This window comes from Meles meles, chromosome 6, assembly GCF_922984935.1.
Source record: "Meles meles chromosome 6, mMelMel3.1 paternal haplotype, whole genome shotgun sequence".
NCBI lineage: Eukaryota > Metazoa > Chordata > Mammalia > Carnivora > Mustelidae > Meles > Meles meles.
The window spans coordinates 51,323,358-51,343,695 of NC_060071.1; the positions used below are offsets into that span (position 1 = coordinate 51,323,358).

General features: G+C 44.1%; 1 protein-coding gene across 8 annotated transcripts in view; it reads left to right on the forward strand.

The window, feature by feature from the left end:
• The window catches only part of IQCH (IQ motif containing H), a 192,281-nt gene that overhangs the window by 162,600 nt on the left and 9,343 nt on the right, over positions 1-20,338 (forward strand). For 3 of the 8 annotated variants that reach the window (XM_046009107.1, XM_046009108.1, XM_046009109.1), the window contains 3 exons: positions 2,401-2,568; positions 12,002-12,124; positions 19,015-19,076. In XM_046009107.1, coding sequence (XP_045865063.1) covers positions 2,401-2,568; positions 12,002-12,124; positions 19,015-19,076 — 353 coding nt within the window. The remainder of the gene's footprint in view (positions 1-2,400; positions 2,569-12,001; positions 12,125-19,014; positions 19,077-20,338) is intronic. The other 5 variants (XM_046009110.1, XM_046009111.1, XM_046009115.1 and 2 more) reach the window with 4 other exon arrangements.

Genomic DNA, 20,338 nt, shown 5'->3' on the forward strand with positions numbered 1-20,338 from the left:
AGGCTGACTCCTTGGTCTCTCATTCTCATTCACTGTGCTGCCTTCTCATTAAAATCCTGATCACCACGAGTACACATGTCATGACGAGCACCAGGCGATGAGTGGAAGCTCTAAATCACTACACTGTATGCTTGAGGCTAGTGTAACAATGCATGTGAACTATACTAGAATTAAGTTTTTAAAAATCCTTATGATCAAAACATTATTGATATTAACACAAATACTAATATGTCAGTTATATACACTTCCCTTTAATCAAGGACAGGAAAACATCAAAAGAGAAGCTCTGGGGGAAAAAAAAAATGCCTGACGTGCAAGAACAGCAAGTTTACTTTCTCCTATTAAGAAAAAGTAGCTGTCCCCATCTGATTTGCATTTTCTGCCATACAGCAGGAAATACTTAAGTTGACAAATAGGATATTTACAACTGCAACAGATACTTGGCAGTTAGTTTTTAACAATTGTTGCAAATGTGATTTATTTGCTATTATAAAAGGGCATTACTGTGTGAATATGACTCCTGAAATTAGCTTCAGTTTAGCAAGGGGCCTTGACAGCTTGACCTCTTAATATCCTTATAATGATGCCATTTACATTCAATGCTTACTCAAGTCACTCACGGCTAGATTTGTTTGAGAGGAGTCCACTCTAGGGCAGATGTACTATGTATTTTAACATACAGAGTTGGTGTGTGGGGCACATGGAGGCCTTCTAAGAGGAAAAAATATTTAATCAAGTCTTCATGAAAATCTGTTCATTTCCAACTTCCTACAGTGAAAATGCGTTACTGCTAATTACAGCATACTCCAGAAATACAATACTTCATGTTTTCACCACAAGACACTTTCATGGCATGGATTATAGTAAACAAGGGCATGTTTTCACCCTCTGCAACCTTAGCTTTTAATGTGACTGGGAAACTGGTGCAGTTGCGGAATGGCTGGGCCCAGATCAGGGCCATCTCCGCCAGCTGGGAATGGGAAACGGGTGGACTTGGAGCCAGAAAGAACAGGATTCAAATCCCAGCGCTGCCACTTCCTGGCTGTGTGGCCTTAGGTATCTCTGCGAACCTGTGTTTTTTTCATCTATGACATGGGACTGTTATTTTTTAGGTTATTGTAAAGATCTGAGATGTCTGGGAAGGACCTGGCACTTGGCAGCTACTTGATACATGGAAGCCAGTCACATTTGTGTTGCTTGTCAAAGCTCAGACGTCACCTTCTCCGTGATGGAGCCCTGACTTTGCTAGACAAACTGAGTTTGTCCTTTCTGACTCGGGTAGTACTCTGTTCCATCCCTTTATTATATCACGCATTACACTGTGTTGTAAATGACTGAACACGTATGCATCTGTCTGGTCCTCCTGGATACCAGCACCTTTGACTCTGCAGTAACTAGCACAATCGCCTTGAACTTGCCTTCACTAGCCTTGAGCATTGAACTGAGGATGATGCTGGGGGTGCTTCCGTATTCAGTGTGGGGATGGGTGGTGCCGGGCAGTTAAGGATGATGGTCTGCCTCAGGAGAGGGGAGAGGTAGAACGTGACCCACTTCTGCCATCCCTGGTTTATAGTAGATGCTCAGTAATTATCTGTCAAAGGAATTAACGGACTTACTTAGTTATCGAGTGGCTTACAGTAAGTTCTTGCTCACATGTGTCTATTTTTCAAAGCCTTTCAATTTTTATTGCATCATAGTATTCTTCTAATAGCCCTGCTGTTCAGCGAGGGTGGGTGTTCTCACAGTTCTCATTTCCCAGTTGAGGATACTGTGGCACCGTGGGGTGGCAAAATGACTTTTCCACACTCGTGACAAATGGGGGTAGTGCTAAGACTTATGGGCCAATCATGAGTTTCCCTAAAGTTTCATCGTGAGATTTCTTAGCACTTCTTTTTCTGAAACCAGAGCAAACTGCCTTTTTTCCCTATTCACTCCCTCTTTCCCCCTCTGTCTACTCCTCTGTAGTTCCCCATCATCTGAAGCTTCTGTTCAGTCCATTTTTCTCAACAGAGAACACCGCACAGCTGGGGAACTCCTACAGGATAAGGACTGGCTGGGTCGAGACACTGTCATCTTCCTTCTCCTAAAAATGGCAAAACAGCTGGGAGAATCAAAGCCCCCATACGCCTGGAACAGTGCATCTCCACAGATTACCTTGGCTGGGTGTTTTAATTTTTGTAACTTCCTGCAAGAATGTTCAGTCTTCTAATTAAAATCAGACTAGAGGCTCCATCCTTCAGTTGAAGGAAACAGAAACAAAAGCAAAAACATCTACTCCACTCAGTCATGTGTGCACTGGTTGGGTTGGGTCTGACATGGTGTGGGCTGGTTGGGAGGGGTTGGAGCTTTCTCTCCAGGTTGTTATCTTACCTTCACTTCTGTGCCTCCTGTTTTAATCAGGTGTGGGCAACAGGCCTCAGCCTCTCATACAGTGACCAGCTGGCCCTGACTCAGCTCACCTTATACCTGACCAACGGCCATCTGGATTGCAGTCGGAGCACCCTGAAAGTGCCCTTTGTTCCTAAGAAAGAGAAGAAAATGAGCTGCCTTAATGCCCTCTCAGTGTCGGTAAGCAACAGATGCTTCTTGATTCCCCATGGTGTTCAGCAACACTCCATCGCCGCTACCCGAGCTCTGGCTATGTGCCCAGCCTTTTGAGTATAGAGAGAAGAAAGAACCTCAGGAAAGTCACTTAGCCTCTCCAAAACAGGTTTCTGGAGTAGAGTGTATTGGCCAAAGGAAAGGGGAGAGAATATTCCAGAAAGGGAAGGCACCATGTTGGAAGGATGTACTGGGACATTTCCCTCCATCTCTTCTCATCTTAGAGCCCTGGACAAGTTCTTTGACTACCAGAAACTTCTGACAAAACCTATATTTTTCTAGCTCCAATCTTGTTTTTGAGCTCCACTCCCAGATCCACCATTCTACAGAACTCCTCTAGAGTCCTCAAGGTCAAGCTGTCTCAAACCACATTCTTCATCTCTCCTCCCCTGTACTTCCTTGTGGTGGGTCCTGCCAGAGGTTGATGGGACACCTCTACCCCCATAATCAGTCAACACCAGCTCATGCTGATGCTAGCCTTGACTCTGATCCCTCCTCCCCCTCCACAGAGATACTGCCTCAGTTTTGCTCCTCACTAAGATTCCCTGCCTCCTGACCCTCCCCTCAGCCTAACCACACATACAATCAAGATGGTGAAGGTGAAAAGCAGATCTGAGCATGCCGCTCCCCTACTTATGATTTTGAAATGGTTCCTGTCATCTTCAGGAAAATCCCAGCTTCCCAGCTGGGTTAACAAGGGCCTTCATGATCTGCCACTTTCTACGGCCCCAACTGCCCCACTGCTAGGGTGGCTGGAGCCAACAATCTTGGGGGTGGTGGAGGTTTACCAACCTAAGAACCCAGGGCAACAAAGTACAAATCTCCATGGAGACAGTGGGCTGGACTGGTTTTGGGAAGGGAGAACAAGGGTCAAGTTGACCAGATGGTCCTTCATGTACATGGATATGGGAGCAGAAGGGGGCTCTGGCTAGAGCTCCTCTGACTGCTGCCAGAGGGTTTCTTCTGCCTCTCCTACAGTGGGCTTCACACCCCTTTGGCAAATGAACATCTACTTGAGATGTTAATATATCAAACAGATAAAAGAGGAATTTCAATGGCTAATAGGACCTAAACTAGTGTCCCAGAGCGGTATCTCCTGCCTCTCTGCTGAACCTCTTTGGGTTTAGGAGAGACCTCTGGATTTAAGGAACTCTTGTTTGACTCTCATCAGGGTCCGGAGGGTCACCTTCCATGGCAGGAACTCTGCACCCATTTGAAAGGCAGCCTGGAGAGAGTGCCAGATATCTGGGGGATTCAGACAGCAACCTCCTTCTCCTCAATCCACTTGTCCTATGAGGTACCCTTGCTCAAAGGTCTTGATCTCTTTGCTTATTGAGAAGCAGAGTTGGTCTCTCTCTCCCATTGCCCCTCCCCCTGCTTGCAGGCTCTCTTTCTCTAATAAATAAATAAATCTTTAAAAAGGGGGGGAGGGCACCCGGGTGGCTCAGTCAGTTAAGCATCTGACTCTTGATTTCCACTCATGTCATGATCTCAGGGTTGTGAGAGTGAGCCCCACATTGAGCTCTGTGCTAGCCTGGAGCCTAGTTAAGATTCTCTCTCTCCCTCTCCCTCTGCCCCTTCCCCTGATCACGTGCGCGCTCTCTCTCTCTCTCAAATAAATAAACCTTTTTTAAAAAGAGAGAGAGGCAGAGTTGGAATAGGGAGAACAGGTCCCTTTTAATTAGGTCCCAGGACCTCACTGAGAATCAACCAGGTGCAACTCCACCTGTGGCCCCCATCCTCACTAAAGGGACAGGACCCTAAGTTCAACGCTGGATGGAGGGACAGCAGTAAAACTTGAGCCTTGTGGCCTAGCAAACCTAACTCCATGCCATTTCTAAAAGGAAGCTGGAAGCCGAGTTAGTATTCAATTCAAGACATTCCCAGACAATTTGCCACATTTAAGTATGTTGCTTCAGAAGGCTGTAAGCAGAAGTTGTACTCTGAATTAGAAGCACTCTCCCATTTTCCCCCATCTTGCCTATAGGTTTCAATCCTAGCTACAGGCAATATACGGGAATTCTCCTGTGATCAAGAGTGTTAAACACTTCTAGGAATTGCCTACACTCAAGAGGGAAGCATTATGATCTTCAATAATTCAAATGTCTCTACAATCACTAAAGAAAAGCTATGCAGGTTTTCTGATGTACGGATAAATTGAAAGTGCTTGTGGTTTTAGACAGATAGATGGATGTTCTCGGCCTGGTGCCACTGCGCGTGTGTGCATGCGTGCGTTCCCATGTATGCGTACACACGGGATAGGCCATTTTTGAAAGCAGCAGCCATGCTTGCACATACGATGCAATTTACAACACAAGTGAAGCTTCCTGAACAAGTGTGAAGAGGCTGTGAGGCCATCAGGTTTATAATCAGTCAGCTGACAGCCCCCTTTGAAGACTGAAGAAAAAGGAAAGGCACCAACACACCCACAATGATGAAAAGGGCGCATTCAGGACTAAGCCTACAAAATGCTTCTGCTTTGAGCCTACTCCTTTAAATAATCTGCTATGCAGGGGGGAAGCAAAGACTCTTCTGGGCTCTCCAAAGAGCTGTTGTCCCAAATCAGAAACAGGTGGTCAAAAGACTGTCCTCGCGAGCCAGTCGCGCCAGGTGTATGGGCTTCCACTCTAGTGTCCTCCACGATTACCCAACTGAAGTCAGAAACCAGGTCGGAGGGGTCCCAGACATGCATGTTTGAGAAAAGAAAAGGAGCTACCTAGCGACATTTTTAACTTTTAATTAACATTCTGTCAGAACGAGGACAAAGCACTACCCTTTCCAATGGTTCCTATGCCTCTTCTTCCTCTGTGGCCCCTCCACACCACAGGTGGGTGACTGGCCAAAGGGAACCATATTTGCAAACATCTTAAAACAACACAAGCCATTTATAAGCATTTTAACAGCACACGGTCTGTAATGAATGATTAAGTAAAACCTTTTGTGTTAAATTATGATGTTAATAATGATTCTGTCTCCTGTAATTTATTATGAATTCTCAAATGCTTCGGGTTTGATTTTGATAGAATGCCACAACAACGGAGTTTATGTGATGACTTTATTTTTAGAACTCCTTCTTTGAAGGCACACATTTCCCCGCTACTGCTGCTACTGTAATTATGTACAAAACCAATCACTCATTAGAGTTAGGATACATTATCTTCTAGACAGATGAGGCTAAATAAGCAACACATTAATAATTCAGAGAGCAGTTCATTATGCATGTGGATGCCTGCTTCGTAACTGACGTAAGAACCTCATCAGCCTCTGCCAACCTTTAAACAATAGTTCTGTGTTATTGCGGCCACGTTCAAGTTTACGCTTGTTAAACTGCTACTTGGATTATTTTATCAAACGTTCATTTATTTGTGGTCCCTCACTGCCGAGAACAGATTTTGGAAGCTCCTTTTTTAAGTTAATGATTTGAGCAATGGGTGTTATTAATTCTCAGAATATTATAAACATGATTAATTTTCAGGCAGAGATTTATTACATGAGGATTTCAACTATGTCAACTGAAATGCATCACTGTCAAAACAAGTATCATGGCAAAAATAGAATACACTCCACACTTCAAGTGCTGGTGCTCAGAACTAAATCAATTTAAATTGTGGCTGAAGCAAAATTATATTCTCCAGTGAAAAGGAGTATTTCGAGCTTCCTTTATTTGGCTTGAAGCGTTCTTGTTAGATTGTGATTTAGAAAGGTAGTTTAATAAGACTAGACTTCTACTGATAATATTTTCTCTCCTATTTTTCCCCCGTTTTACTAGAAAAGGCTAGCCTCTGAAATGTCCGCACATTCCAAATGTAACCAATGGGAATTCGGAGTGAAGAGCACTGGTCTGAAAGTTATGGATCATGGATTCTGATCTCTCTCTCTGCCTCCATTTCCTCGTTTGGAAAATAAAGGAGGTCTAAGTGACCGCCAAGGTCTCTTGAGGGATTTGATTTTATGGGGCCTGTTAAATGGGGTGCTCTCAGCACCAAGCCCAGCCCAGGCAGTCTCATGCACAATGTGGTGCTGAGGGGGGCATCTCACTGTCTCCTGTAAGGGCCCATCCCTCCATACTGCAGCCTTTCATTAGAAGGTCTTTTTCCAGCAAAATCTTTTAGAAAGTAATATTGTAATGAGAGGTCAGATTCTAAGTCCTCATCAGCCATCGCCTTAACTAGCGAGTTAATACCAGCTAGAAGCAAATTCAACAGATTTACTCAACACCTATAGTGTGTCAGGTACTCTCCTAAGCACAGAGGATGTAAGAATAAGCTGCAAAGAGCTCTGAGTTTATCAAAAGACACAGAGATGGGGCACCTGGGTGGCTGAGTTGGTTAAGCGATTGCATTCAGCTCGGGTCATGATCCTGGAGTCCCGGGATCAAGTCCTGCATCAGGCTCCCTGCTTGGCAGGGAGTCTGCTTCTCCCTCTGACCTCTCCCCTCTCATGCTCTCTCTCTCTCTCACTCTCTCAAATAAATAAATCTTAAAAAAAAAAAAAAAGACATAGAGAGGCCAATAAATAACCATAATACAGATAATAACATAATAATAACATCCAAAATGTACTAAGTCTTACTCCACAGCAGGTACTGAAACTAAGTGCTTCACATGAATCTTTATACAACCCAATATATTAGGCAGGTGCTGTTATGATGCTCACTTTTTTTTTTTTTTAAGAGACAGTGTAAGCAGGAGGAGAGGCAGAGAGAGGGAGAAGAGAATCTTAAGTAGGCGTCACACCCGATATGCAGCTAACGCAGGGCTCAATCCCACAACCCTGAGATCAAGACCTGAGCCAAAATCAAGAGTCAGACACTTAACTGACTAAGCCATCCAAGGCGAGCCACCCAGGCTATCATACTCATTCTTAGATAAGAAGACTGAGGTTAAGAAATGTCAAGCAACTTGTGGAAAGTCACTCAGCAAGTACGAGAGGAAGCCAGAATTTAAGCCCAGGCCTGCCAGACCTTAAAGCCTGTGTGTCTGACCACTGTTCTGAGCAACCTGCCTTGCACTGGCTGAGAGTCAGTCATTTGGCCCCAGAGTACAATTTAGGCTCACTCCTAAAGAAGTCTCTGGTTGAGGGTGGCTCAGTGGGTTGAAGCCTCTGCCTTTGGCTCAGGTCATGATCCCAGGGTCCTGGGATCGAGCCCCACATCGGGCTCTCTGCTCCACGGGGAGCCTGCTTTCTCCTCTCTCTCTGCCTGCCTCTCTGCCTAGTTGTGATTTCTCTCTGTCAAGTAAATAAAATATTAAAAAAAAAAAAAAAAGAAGAAGTCTCTGGTTGAGGCCATAGAGAAAGCTCTTCTTCCAAAGGAGGCTTCATCTCCCTCTGTGATGAGGTTGTTTCCAGGCATACGGCCATTATCCACTGGCTTGTAATCTGCTCTGAGCTAGGCCAAGACGCAGCACTGAAAGGGCCAGATGGTCATAGAGGAGCCTCCTCTTGCTGTAAAATCCATTTAGGTTTGCGATTTCCTTCCCAAACCGAAATGGATTTTATAGCATCAGAAGAGAGTTGATTACACTAGTCAACCTTTTAAAAAATGTTTTCTATTTGCATAACGTTTTATCCTTTAAATTGACATGAGCTCATTTGATCCCCATCATGACCCCCAAGGAATAGATAAGACACGATTATCATACCCATTTTAAAGATTAGGAAACTGAGGCTATGCAAAGTTAAGTGACCTGCCCAAGGTCATAAAGTTAAGGAAGTAGCAAAGCACAAGCATTCTGACTCAAGGCCCTTTCTGATGAAAAAGTCTGTTGGTTTTTAAATAACTTACCTTATTTGTGAAATTATTTTGTTTCGCAAATGATAATAAGCACTAGCAATTTTTGGACTGTTTTCTCTGTGCCAGACACTGTTCTAAGGTCTTTAGATACTCATTTAATCCTCACGACAACACTGTCACACCTGTGCTATTGAATAAAAGGCAAACCCAGACTATCAGATTTTTTTCCTGTAGGAACTGTGGAGTTGGTTAAGTCTAAAAAGAGTAGGTGTATCCCATATGGTCATCTTCACTGGCATTATAACACATTTACTAAGAACTTAACATAAGCCAGGAATTTCACCAAGCATCAGGGATACAAAGACATTTGACAAAGTCCCTGTCCTTGAAAAGGACATCTAAAGTTGATGGCACATACATAAGGAAAACCACAAGGCCTCATTTCAGCGCCACTGAGGGATAGCCCCTCAACGTGCTGCTGGAGTTCTTGGGAGAAAGGACTGTGAACTGGGACTGGCAGGGACAGGGGACACTCTACTAGAAAGAAGGAACTTGGCCTAGCCTTGCAGACTGGGGCAGTCACTAAGTGGCAAAGGAAAGGAGACCTCTCCAGCAGGAGAGTCCATGGTCTTGTGAGGAGCTAGCCGTGAACCAGGGGGGCTGGGGCAGAGAATTTGGGAAGGAGGGAGTGGGGAAAGTGGTTGGAGCAATCCCTCCCAGCCAGTGTGGGAGAGTCTGCGCACCCAGCCACGTGTCTGAATTTCATCTTGAAGGCAAGGAGGAGACACTGAAGAGTTCTGAGCACTGACCAATCTGGGTCTGAGAGACAATCTTGTGGTAATGCTCGGAATCCAGGTACCAGCAGGGGAAGGAACAGCCTGAGAAATTACGTTTAGAGGAGGACCCAAATGCTGTCAGCCTTCCGGATGCTTTCAAAGAAAGACCAACAATATTTATAGCTGCCATTTGTCAGGTGCCAGATGCTGGGCTAGGAGCTTATTTAGTCACTAAAAGTCAGAGCAGTTAAGTGACACATTCGAGGTCAGTCGGGTTTTGAACTTCAGTCTTTCCGACTCCATATAACTTTTCCACCACGGAATTCTGCTTGCATCCCCACCTCCCAAGTGGGAAGGAGAAGCAGCTATCCAGGCCATAAAGCTCTGGAGTGGGATGGCAATGGCGATGGAAAAGACACAGCCTGGCAACATGGACTAAATATCCTGGCTTTTCTCTCAGACTCTTTATGAATCCTAACCCCAGGTCTGGGAGGAGGGAAAATAGTAGTCTGTCTCTGTAGAGAGGAAGAAACCTCAGGATAGCCTGTCCTTACTTGTCCGGCAACACTAGACAGCGAGCTCTCTGCCGTGCTTTGGAGCCAAGATACACAGCGATGAGCTGCTCCTGCTGCCAGATGCCTGTCTACCTCTCTCCCTGGCTGACTGGGGCCTAGTCTGGGGCTTGCTAGTTTATATCCTATGGCAGCATAAGACAAGTTTAAAAGACAAAAATAACCTTGGAATTATCTTGTGAATTCATGGTAATCACCACGCAATTACATGCTCAGTAACCACAGTGGAATTCCAGAGTATTTACAGTTCACTTCCATATGCAAAAGCTCGGGCTTCTGGGCCTTCGTCGTGAAGGCAGGAACGTGGCGCAGGCTGTCATGAGAGGGCCAGCAAGCCTGGTGGTCACGCCCCTCCACACTGACCGAACTGCTGAGCCAGCGCTTCTCTTAGCAGATTCTTATTACCCCACCAATAACCCCACCACGTCCACCAAAGCTACACTGTCCTCCAAAAGATGGTCTACTGGGGCCAGGCCTGGAATGACTGCCCTGAGCTATTATTCTCTGGGAATTTTCAGTCATTCTCTAGGGCCTTCTTCTGCCCCAAAGCACTCACTGACTGGACGTCCCCTGAATTACATCGGAAGAGCCTCTTCTGTCAGAGGCAAGGGCTCTAGACGTATCCTACCATATGCATCCACCCATTCTTTCTTCATTCAGGAAACACTGAACGCCTATTCTGTGGGACATTACATCCAACCTGGGGATTTGGGAACCAAACAGTTCCTGCCCTCTTCAGAGAACTCCCGTCATGTCAGGGAGGCAGCCAGGGGAATAATCCATGATAGGTCAGAGTGGTAACAAAGTACAGTTGTGAGGCATGTGAGGGTCAAGGAGATTTTCTTTGGCAAAATAAAATGCTCAGTGGCTACACATGGGACAATGCTAATGGAGATGTACAGCTCAAGATGCCTATGGGAGCCTAACGTCTTTATAGATCTGGACTCTGCCTATACATGGGAAGGACAGGCTTAACAGTACTGAAAACAAGACCACTAGACACAGTATTTTCCACAAGTGTTGAAGGAAAAGATAGTGTATGTGAGGAAATAAGTCACAGAAGGTGAATGTGAAACCTGAGAGAGAGAAAGTGAAAGAGTGTGTGTGTGCATATGTGTTATATGGGCAGGGAAAATACGTCTGTCCTCTGCTGGGCACTCAGTCAGCCCCAGTTTCTTGCATTACCTCAGAGATAGAGAGGGCAGGCCTTGACATTTCACAACAGACGTCAGGCCATTATGATCCCTGCAGCCTGCTATGGACCAACAGAGCCTCCTTTTCCTTCTCTTGGTCCAAGACACTGCACAAGGACAAGCACCTGGTTGCCCCCACACCCAAGGGCCCCCAAAGTTCAATATCTGGGCCAGGCAACTTCCCTTTCTATGTCTCAAGGTTGATCATGGCCCTACAGGCTGTTCTTCACATTTCCAGTTCTCCAAGGATAAATGTAGCTGATTTCCAAAGACAAATATCACATCTCACAAAGGACGTGCTACAAAATAGCCAGGATCCAATACTTTCTTTTGTACGTATTCAATTTTAAATGTTTTTAGGAAATGCTATAATTGAAATACTTCAGGCCTAACAACCAGTCTCTTTGGGCTAGCTCCCACTGATCGGCAAGCAAGATAAAGAACAGCACTTTCTCAAACAAAGAAAGCAACTGGCATCAAAATTCTCTCTCAGGAAGGCAGACTCCCCTTAGTGACTGGTTTCCAAAGAGTATAGTACAGAAACAGGTAAAAGTACCTTTACAGTGAAAAACCTGGCAAAACCAACCTTGGTGAGATCAAAATTGGCATCGTCAATGGTAAGTCATGTATATGTACCCTTGGTCTGAGGTGATCCTGTGGTGAGCCTCTTCTCAAGAAAACACATTACTCCAGTCTCATCAGGAGAAAAACATCAGACAGTACCAACAGAGGACCTTCTACAAATCACCTGATCCACACTCCTCGAAACTGTCAACATCAGTAAAAACAAGGAAAGTCTGAGAAACCGTCACAGCCCAAAAGGACCAAAGGAGACATGACAACTAAATACAATGCGGTATCCTGAGTGGGATCATGGAAAAGAAAAAGGGAGTGAGGAAAAATGAATGAAAACCAAATAAAGAACAGACTTCGGTTAATAGCGGTGAGGAGGTCTGATTAATGAGTGTCCTCCTGGAACAAACGTGGCACAATGTTAACCAGAGGGGAACAGGAGCCCTTTGTATTATCTTCACAACTTTTCTGTTAATCTACAACTTTGCCAAAGTTAAGAGTTGACTGAAATAGTTTGTAAAGAGTCTTACGTGCAGCTGTGGTCTTTTCCAGTCCCCGGCAACCACTCGCTATGCGGTGATGAGTACCCGGCTGAAGCACAACAATCTCTCGCTGATTTTCCACTATGTCTTCCTCCAAATGTGTAAGGCCCATGGCATTGGCTACGACTTTGAGGTATGAAGCTGATGGCTGGCCGGGGCGGGGTGGTGGTGGTGGTGGTCTAGGCAGCGAGTAATTCAGTGTTCCTTCAGACAGATATTCTTGAAAAATTAGTTTAACCTGTAGTTAGAGGAAGGCTGAGTGCGGCCTGCGCTGCGGAGGGTAAATAGGCAGCTCCATGGGGAGGGAGCGGGTTGGAGAGTGGGGGGGGAGTGTGGGGGTGCTGGATCCTGGGAAGTTCACTTGGTCCCCAACCTGCACACCCACCTTGGTCAAGCAAAAGCCCTGTGGCTCACCAGACTCAGGAGACATTTGGGGACCATCTCTTGATCCTGAAGCATGACCTGAGTTCCCGGGCCCCACTCAAAGCTACTTATCAATGAATATCCTCTGTCTCTGTCTGCTTGAGCGGCCATAACAAAACACCACAGACTGGGTGGCTTAAACAACTGAAATTTATCTCTCGCCGATATGGGGGCTGGGAAGTCCAAGGAAAAGGTACCCAGACAATTTGGTTCCCGGTGAGTGCACTCCTTCTGACTTGTAGATGCCCACTTTCTCACTGTGTCCCAACATGGCCGAGGGGGAGAGAGAGAGAGAGATCTCTGGAGTCTCTGTGACCTCTCTAATAAGGACACCAGTTCTATTGGAACAGAGGCCCATCCCTATGACTTTATTTAACCTCACTCACTGCCTTAAAGGCCCTATTTAAAGTCACATGGGGGTTAGAGCTTCAACCTATGAATCCGGGGGACAAGGAATTCAGTCCATGGCATCCTTCTACCTCCATATAGTAGTTTCTTCCCAGGAGGAGTTCTGATTTTAAAAATACAGGTGTGGCTGCCTGTATGTATGTATGTATATAAGTGTGGCTGCTCAGGGGGTTAAAGCCTCTGCCTTCAACTCAGGTCATGATCTCAGGGTCCTGGGATCGAGCCTCAGCAGGGAGCCTGCTTCCCTCTCTCTCAGACCTGAGAGGACCTGAAAGAAACCCGAGAGACCCATGCACTCTTAGTTGTGAAAACCCATTCCACATGACATCACACATACTCAAATATAGTCACCTCTCGTATTAAAAGGCATTTGTAAGTAACGACAGAATTGAGCAACTGAGAATTTGCCAACATTCGGTTCTATATTTATTACTTTTCATTTCTCATACTTGAGAACAAATGCAATTTTGGGGGGATCAATTCCTTTTATAGGCTCTTGAAAAGCATGTAGACCTTAAGCATGAGGCCAACAGTGAATAGATTGGTCCAACTACCACCAGGCAATCCCCACCACACTGCAGGACACCACCAGAATGCATAAGACTCTTGGATTAGCTTGATTCACGCTGTTTGCAAACACATATAATGGAGCTCATGTTCCCTTACAAATTATGTTAAAATTGGTAAAATATAAGAAAGAATTAAAAAACCATATTGAACTGATTTACCTGAAATTAATTGTTACATCTGCTCTACAGAATCCTTTTGGAATTAAATAGTTTTTAGCAGGGCGCCTGGGTGGCTCAGTGGGTTAAGCCTCTGCCTTCGGCTCAGGTCATGATCTCAGGGTCCTGGGATCGAGTCCCACATCAGGCTCCCTGCTCAGCGGGGAGCCTGCTTCCCCTCTCTCTCTCTCTGACTGCCTCTCTGCCTGCTTGTGATCTCTGTCTGTCAAATAGATAAATAAAATCTTTTTTAAAAAATAATAAAAATAAATAAATAAATAAACAAATAAATAGTTTTTAGCTGCAAACTGATTAGACCAAAACATTTCCATATGCCAGAGGGTGGCTAACTCTAACATTAGCTTTCTCAGAATCTATTTTATTTCATCTTCTTCTAAAATATTAAAGCAGAACAAGTTCTGTGAATAGACATATTTGGCAGGGAAAGTCTCCTTCCCAGAAGAAAACATCCTCCATATCCTCCTCCAAAATACCCTCCTATTGCCTGAGATTATTATTAGAAATTTATTTCTTTGGCTATAAGCTTTCTACCTGATTGAAGTTTCTAGTATTTCTGGGGAAAGTAAAGCACCAAATTTTATATGTTGTTGACATCTTTGTGGCTCTGAGTCGACCAGATTCATTTCTAAGAACAAAGTTTAGTACAAAAAAAAACAGACTGTTATGACCCCAGGGGAACAGCAGATGGTGCAGAGAGAGGGGCTCCACTGAAGGTGAGGAGAATGGCAGAAAGGGGCAAAGAGGTACCCACAACATGACTGGCTCTGTCTCCAGGTCACCTGTGCTACACACCCCACAAAGAATGAGAACTGAAATGGGGAAGAAAGAGAAATAGGGACTGGGGGCAAGGAAGGGATAGAATAATATGAAGAAGAAAAGAGAGGATAAAATCTAAACACAGGAAGAATCCACCAAAACAGGGGAGTTGGGGACAAAGAGAAAAAGAACAAACAATAAAAAGAAAGTACAAAAAGAGAGTCAGAGATGAAAAACATGACGTCCTAAAACTCTAAGGTGAGGGAAAGGAGTCATTGGAAATTCTCCAACAATATCCTTGCTCCAGTTTTCCTGAGATGGGTTCTCGTCTTTTTAGATCCCAGGGTCTGTCTGCCCCCGGTGTGAACTGTCCTCTTGTTTCCTTTACTGCCTTTTCCTGGAGAGACAAATGATAAACCAGCATTTGCAGAGCACCCACTATGTGCTGGTCACCGAGCGAAGCACTAACTTCATTACCTCCTCACCCTTCCCATCTCTTCTGTAGGAAGCAATTATTTCTCCCAGATGATACTGGGGAATTTGGGCTCAAATGGTGGTGTCAGCACTTTCCCAAGATCACACAGCCAGGCACTTTGTGGAACTAACATTTGACTCCATTAAGCCAAACAGGATTCTCTTATACCAAGAGTGTCCCCTATGTATCTTTTCCCCCTAAGAACTATTTGTACTTCTAAAATATTATTACCCATCCAGTCCAAGAATGATGGGAATGATTTCAAATAAGTATTTCATCTAGGTACCCCTTACGTATTCTTCAGCTAAAGGAGCACAAACTTCTCTCTCACCCCCAAGCCTGTTCACCTTACAAAAGAGAGGGGGGAAAGCCATGTTTAATACTTAACTTCTCTGAACCGTTACTGCCTCCATGAGTTATGCTAAGTCTGAAAAGATGAGTGTAGCCTCTGCTACCCACTGCCATTCTGGGTCAGATTGAATGTGGGTGCTCCTTCCAGAAAAAGAAGCAACATTAGCAATACATCATTGTCAATGCTACCAAAAGAATCCTCAAAAGTCCTTGTTCTCGACATTTATGTCTTTCTTTCCATTATGATCACAGAATTTCCAGTGTTTCTCGTCCAAACTCTGAAGGGGAAAAAAGGGAAATGAGATCACCTCACAAGTGTATTTTCCTTGCTGAATATTGGAAGGAAGCATTATGGAGTTTGTAAGCAATTTGGTGGGTCTCGTTCTTGGTATTTCTGTAATGCGACAGAATACCCCCACTGATTTCCTAATGAAATGAAGTTGTAATGAAAGCCATATGGAGGAAAGTGTCATGTTTACTGCCTGCGACAGTGTGGGGCAGGGCTGGTCTCACACACACACAGGCAGTGTGCCATGGTCCTAAATAGCTCCATAACCACCAACGATCATTTCCTCAGGCCAGGGTACTGCCACGGTGGTGATCATTAGTGCTGTTCACAAATGATCTGATTCTCCGCCTTCTAGGTACATACCAGGCTTATACTTCCTCAGCCCTCTCCCTGAAGTCAAGTATGGCCATATATCTTACTTGGGCCTGAACTAGGAGCAGTAGTGATACAGATCCTTTCTGTGCAGAATTTCTGCCTTCAAGAGCCACTTCAAGAGTCACCATGTCCTTTCTCCTGCTTTGGAAATCACGGAAGCACACTGAGATGGAGCTTCCTTTGCCTAGGCTCCTGAGTGTGCCAACAGTGACCAGAGACCCATACCAGCTCATGTGGGAAATGGGACACAAGCAAGAATCACACAGCTGATGTTATAAACAACTAAGAACGGAGTCGGTTTTTTTAAATTTTTGCAGCATCACGACTAGCCTACCTGATTGATTCAGAAAATCAGTATCAAGGATGTTCCCCAAACAGAAAACTAGTATCGTTTCAATGTGTAATCAGGATAAAAGTTACTAATGACATATTTTACATGTTTTGTACTCAGACTTCGAAAGCTACAGTACATCTCAATTTGGACTATTCACATTTCAAGTTTTCAGTAGCCCCAGGTGGCTAGTGGTTACCATACTGGGCAACACAGAAACGGATGCAGGATACCTTCAGATCAACTAGTCAGTGGTTCTCAACCCTGACTGCCCACTAGACTGCCTTAAGTGAGGAACTCTAAAAAGTATGGATGGCCAAGCGGGGCTGGGATTAGGATGAGGCAAGTGAGGCCCATACTCAGGGCACAAAATTTAAGGGAGCACAAAAAATACTCTGTAATAAAGATAAAAATATTGTAAGGCATTATCTTAAAAATCAAAATGAACGCAAAAAAAAAAATCCATGGCCAACAAAATATCATGATTTTAAATTAAGGCATACTAACTTTTCCTTTGCCTCAGGTTCAAATACGGCTCAGCATGACACTATACCTTTGGCTCACTCCACTATTTCTAGAGGTAGGGCTCAGGCATTATCTTTTCTAAAGCTCTCAGATGCTTCTAATGAGCAGTCAGCATTGAGAGCCACTGTTCTAATCCAATGCCTGTCCAAATGCCCATGTTTCCTGACAAAACGAGGAGTCAATAAGTAGTCTTAATTCTGGCATGTAATTTCTTTAACCAAATCTCAAAAATAGTTATTTTTTGGACTTCCCGTGATGAGGAGTTCACGACTTCACAGGGCAGCCATTTCCACTACTGGACAACTCCAGTGTTAACTTTTTATTTATTTGGAGAAAATGGTTTAAAGATAGTTTTCAAAAAAGGATAAAATCATGCCTCTCATATGGATGCAAAAATAAAAACGTGATATTTTACTTAACAGAGAAATTAGACAGATGTTATCACCAGTACAAACAAGAATCCAAAAAGCCCAGACATGTTTATAGGTCAGGAATACTGAAATAGATACGCAGGTAGAGAGAAAACTGGTTTTTCCACAAGGGGAGCAGGTGAGAAAAATCAACTGAACCTTTCCCAGACTGCAGAGTATTTGTCTCTTAGTGACTTAGGACTTACAGAGTTGTAAATATTTCCCATAGAATCAAGGCAGTAGGGTGTGCCACAGACCACATACAGTTTTCTGTTAAAATATAAATTATTTTCCACACACAAAAAATGTTTCCCTATGTATCTTTACCTGTTGTGCTCAGAATAGTGATTTTTCAGATTTTGATTTGCTAGAGAATCACCCAGGAAGTGAGCTAAAAGTCAGATTCCCTCCCAAAGATCTTGAGTTTGGATGATGCCTATGAAAATGCCTTTTGGGGGTGCCTGGATGGTTCAGTCTTTAAGCGCCTGCCTTCGGCTCAGGTCATGATCTTAGGGTCCTGGGATGGAGCCCCACATCTGGCTCCCTGCTTGGCGGGAAGCCTGCTTTTCCCTCTCCCTCTGCCCCTGCTTGTGTTCCCTCTCTTGCTGTGTCTCTCTGTCAAATAAATTTTAAAAATCTTAAGAAAGAGGGATGCCTGGGTGGCTCAGTTGGTTGAGCAGCTGCCTTCGGCTCAGGTCATGATCCCAGCGTCCTGGGATCGAGTCCCACATTGGGCTCCTCGCTCGGCCGGGAGCCTGCTTTGCCCTCTGACTCTGCCTGCTACTCTGCCTGCCTGTGCTCACTCTCTCTCTCTCTGACTAATAAATAAATAAAATCTTAAAAAAAAAATCTTAGAAAGAAAGAAAAAATGCCTTTTAACAAGCACACTACATGATTCTGATGCAGGTGCTCTGAGGATCCTATTTCAAAAAAACACTGGCCTAGACAAGAGATAACAAGTTTTGGCACAGATGTGGAGAAAAGGGGACCCTTGGGCATGTTGGTGGGAATACAAACTGGCCCAGCCCCTGTGGAAAACAGTGTAGGGGTTCCTCAAAAAACTGCAAATATAGCCACCATATGATCCAGCAATTCCACACCTGGGCATCTATCTGAAGGAAGCCAATCAGTATCTCAAAGAGATATCTGTACCCCCATGTTCCCTGCAGCATTATTCACCAGAACCAAGACATAGAAACAGTCTTAAGTGTCCACCGATAGATGAATCAACAAGGAAAACGTGGTGTGTATATATGATGGAATATCATTCAATCGTGAGAATGAAGGAAATCCTGCCATTTGCAACAACACGGGTGGACCTTGAGGACATTATGCTAAGTGAGATAAGCCAAACAAAGACAAACAGTGTATGATATCACTTATATTTGGAACTAAAAAGCTGAGCTCAGAAACTGAGTTGAATGGTGGTGATCAGGCTGGGGAGTAAGGGAATTGCAGAGATACTGTTAAAGGGTACAAACTTGCAACTGGTCGATAAATAAGTTCTGGGAATCTAATGCAAAGCACAGTCATATAGTCAACAATACTATATCATATATTTCAAACCTTTGGAGAGACTATATCTTACATGTCATCACCATAAAAAAGAAATGATAATTATCGAATGTGATAGAAGTGTTATCTAAGGCTATAATGGTAATTATATCACAATATATAAATGTATCATATTGAGATATCGTTGTATACCTTAAACTTATACAATGTTATATATGAATTATATCTCAGTTAACAATACTGTCCCAGAACATATCTACTCTATATTCTGGAGACAGATTTTCCAAATGTGGTTTTCACAATATTTGAAGGTAGCTCTGGATTTTAATTCCAGTCAGTCTTCGTGGTCTTGGTGCAGTATGTTTTCTTTGCTTCGAAGATAACAGGCTATTTCTTTTCTCCCCATTCAAATTTTCTAGGACAAACAAGGAACTATTTTTATATTATATGAACACCTGAAGAGAGACAAGTTGGGAATGTTGTGAGTATAAAGTGTGTCTACGAGATGTGATAAGCTACAAACATAGACCATAACAAACAGTAAGAATGATGCTTCTCATGCATTTTAATCAGCATGCTGATTTATTAGAAGTTTATCTTGTTTTATTTAGATCTTCAAGCATTTCATAAAATGACTTTAGATGTGTCAGTGGGGGTTCATAAATATACCCGATTAATTATCCAGAATTGATGGCGAAGAGGCTAGTTCCAACAACATACTACACCCAAACACATACACATATAAGTCACAACAAACCTGACTGAGGAGGACCAGGTTCAGACACCCACATTTAGAAGGGCAGTTGTCATTCTGGCATACTTAGCAAAGTGCTCTGGTGACTTGGCAAGATGCTCCCCCAAAAGCAGGGTCCATAGCCCCTCCTCAGCTCCAATTTCAGCCCTGATGCATGTATGCTAAGAAGAGTCCTGCTAGCAGCACTCGGGAGGCTGCTGTTTCCTATGTCCTGCAAATTTCTCCCCAGCATAATCTGGAGAGCTAGCAAATTTGTCTTCTGATCTAGGATTCAGACTGTACAATCTTACTTCGTATCTTGGAATATGGCCTTTGGACACCTTTAAATTAACTTACTGGGAAACCATTTGCCCTATTTTTCTTCCTGCTGACTTCTACACTAGTGTAGGCCTTGTGGCCTCACACTGAAAGGATTACGCACATTACACACATTAATGTAATGGTCTCATGAAACACCATAAAACTCAAATAAGAGCACCAAATAAGACTCAATTCCTCCACTAAGCATCAATGTCCTGAATAGCCTCAGTGTCCCCTAGGTGCTCAGTCCCCTAGAAACTGGTCCCAAGAGCTGCACACTGAAGTGGGCAAAGATGTGCACAGGACAGGTCTCAACTCCCTTCTCCAAAGTGTGGTCCTTTGTTTTACCACAGCACTGTCCATTGCAGCAGCCATCATCAGTGCAGTGATACTCGGCCTCCTCCATCCCTTTGAACTTATGCAAATGTTTTGGTTTCCTCCTCCTTTGTAGCCAGACTGTGGCTAATAGCTTAATCTAGTGTTTACAGTCTTCAATGCTTCTCTCCACTTGGGTGGAGACCTGGCTGGTTGAATCATCCCCTTCAGTCCCCACCTTTCCCCAAGGTCCCATAAGCATGTAAAATGTACTGGGTCATGTCAGAAGAGTCCCTTCATTGTTATTTTAGCCTCTCTTTCCCACTCGTTTTTTATACTGCCAGGAGAGCAACAGGAATGAGACAGAACACCCC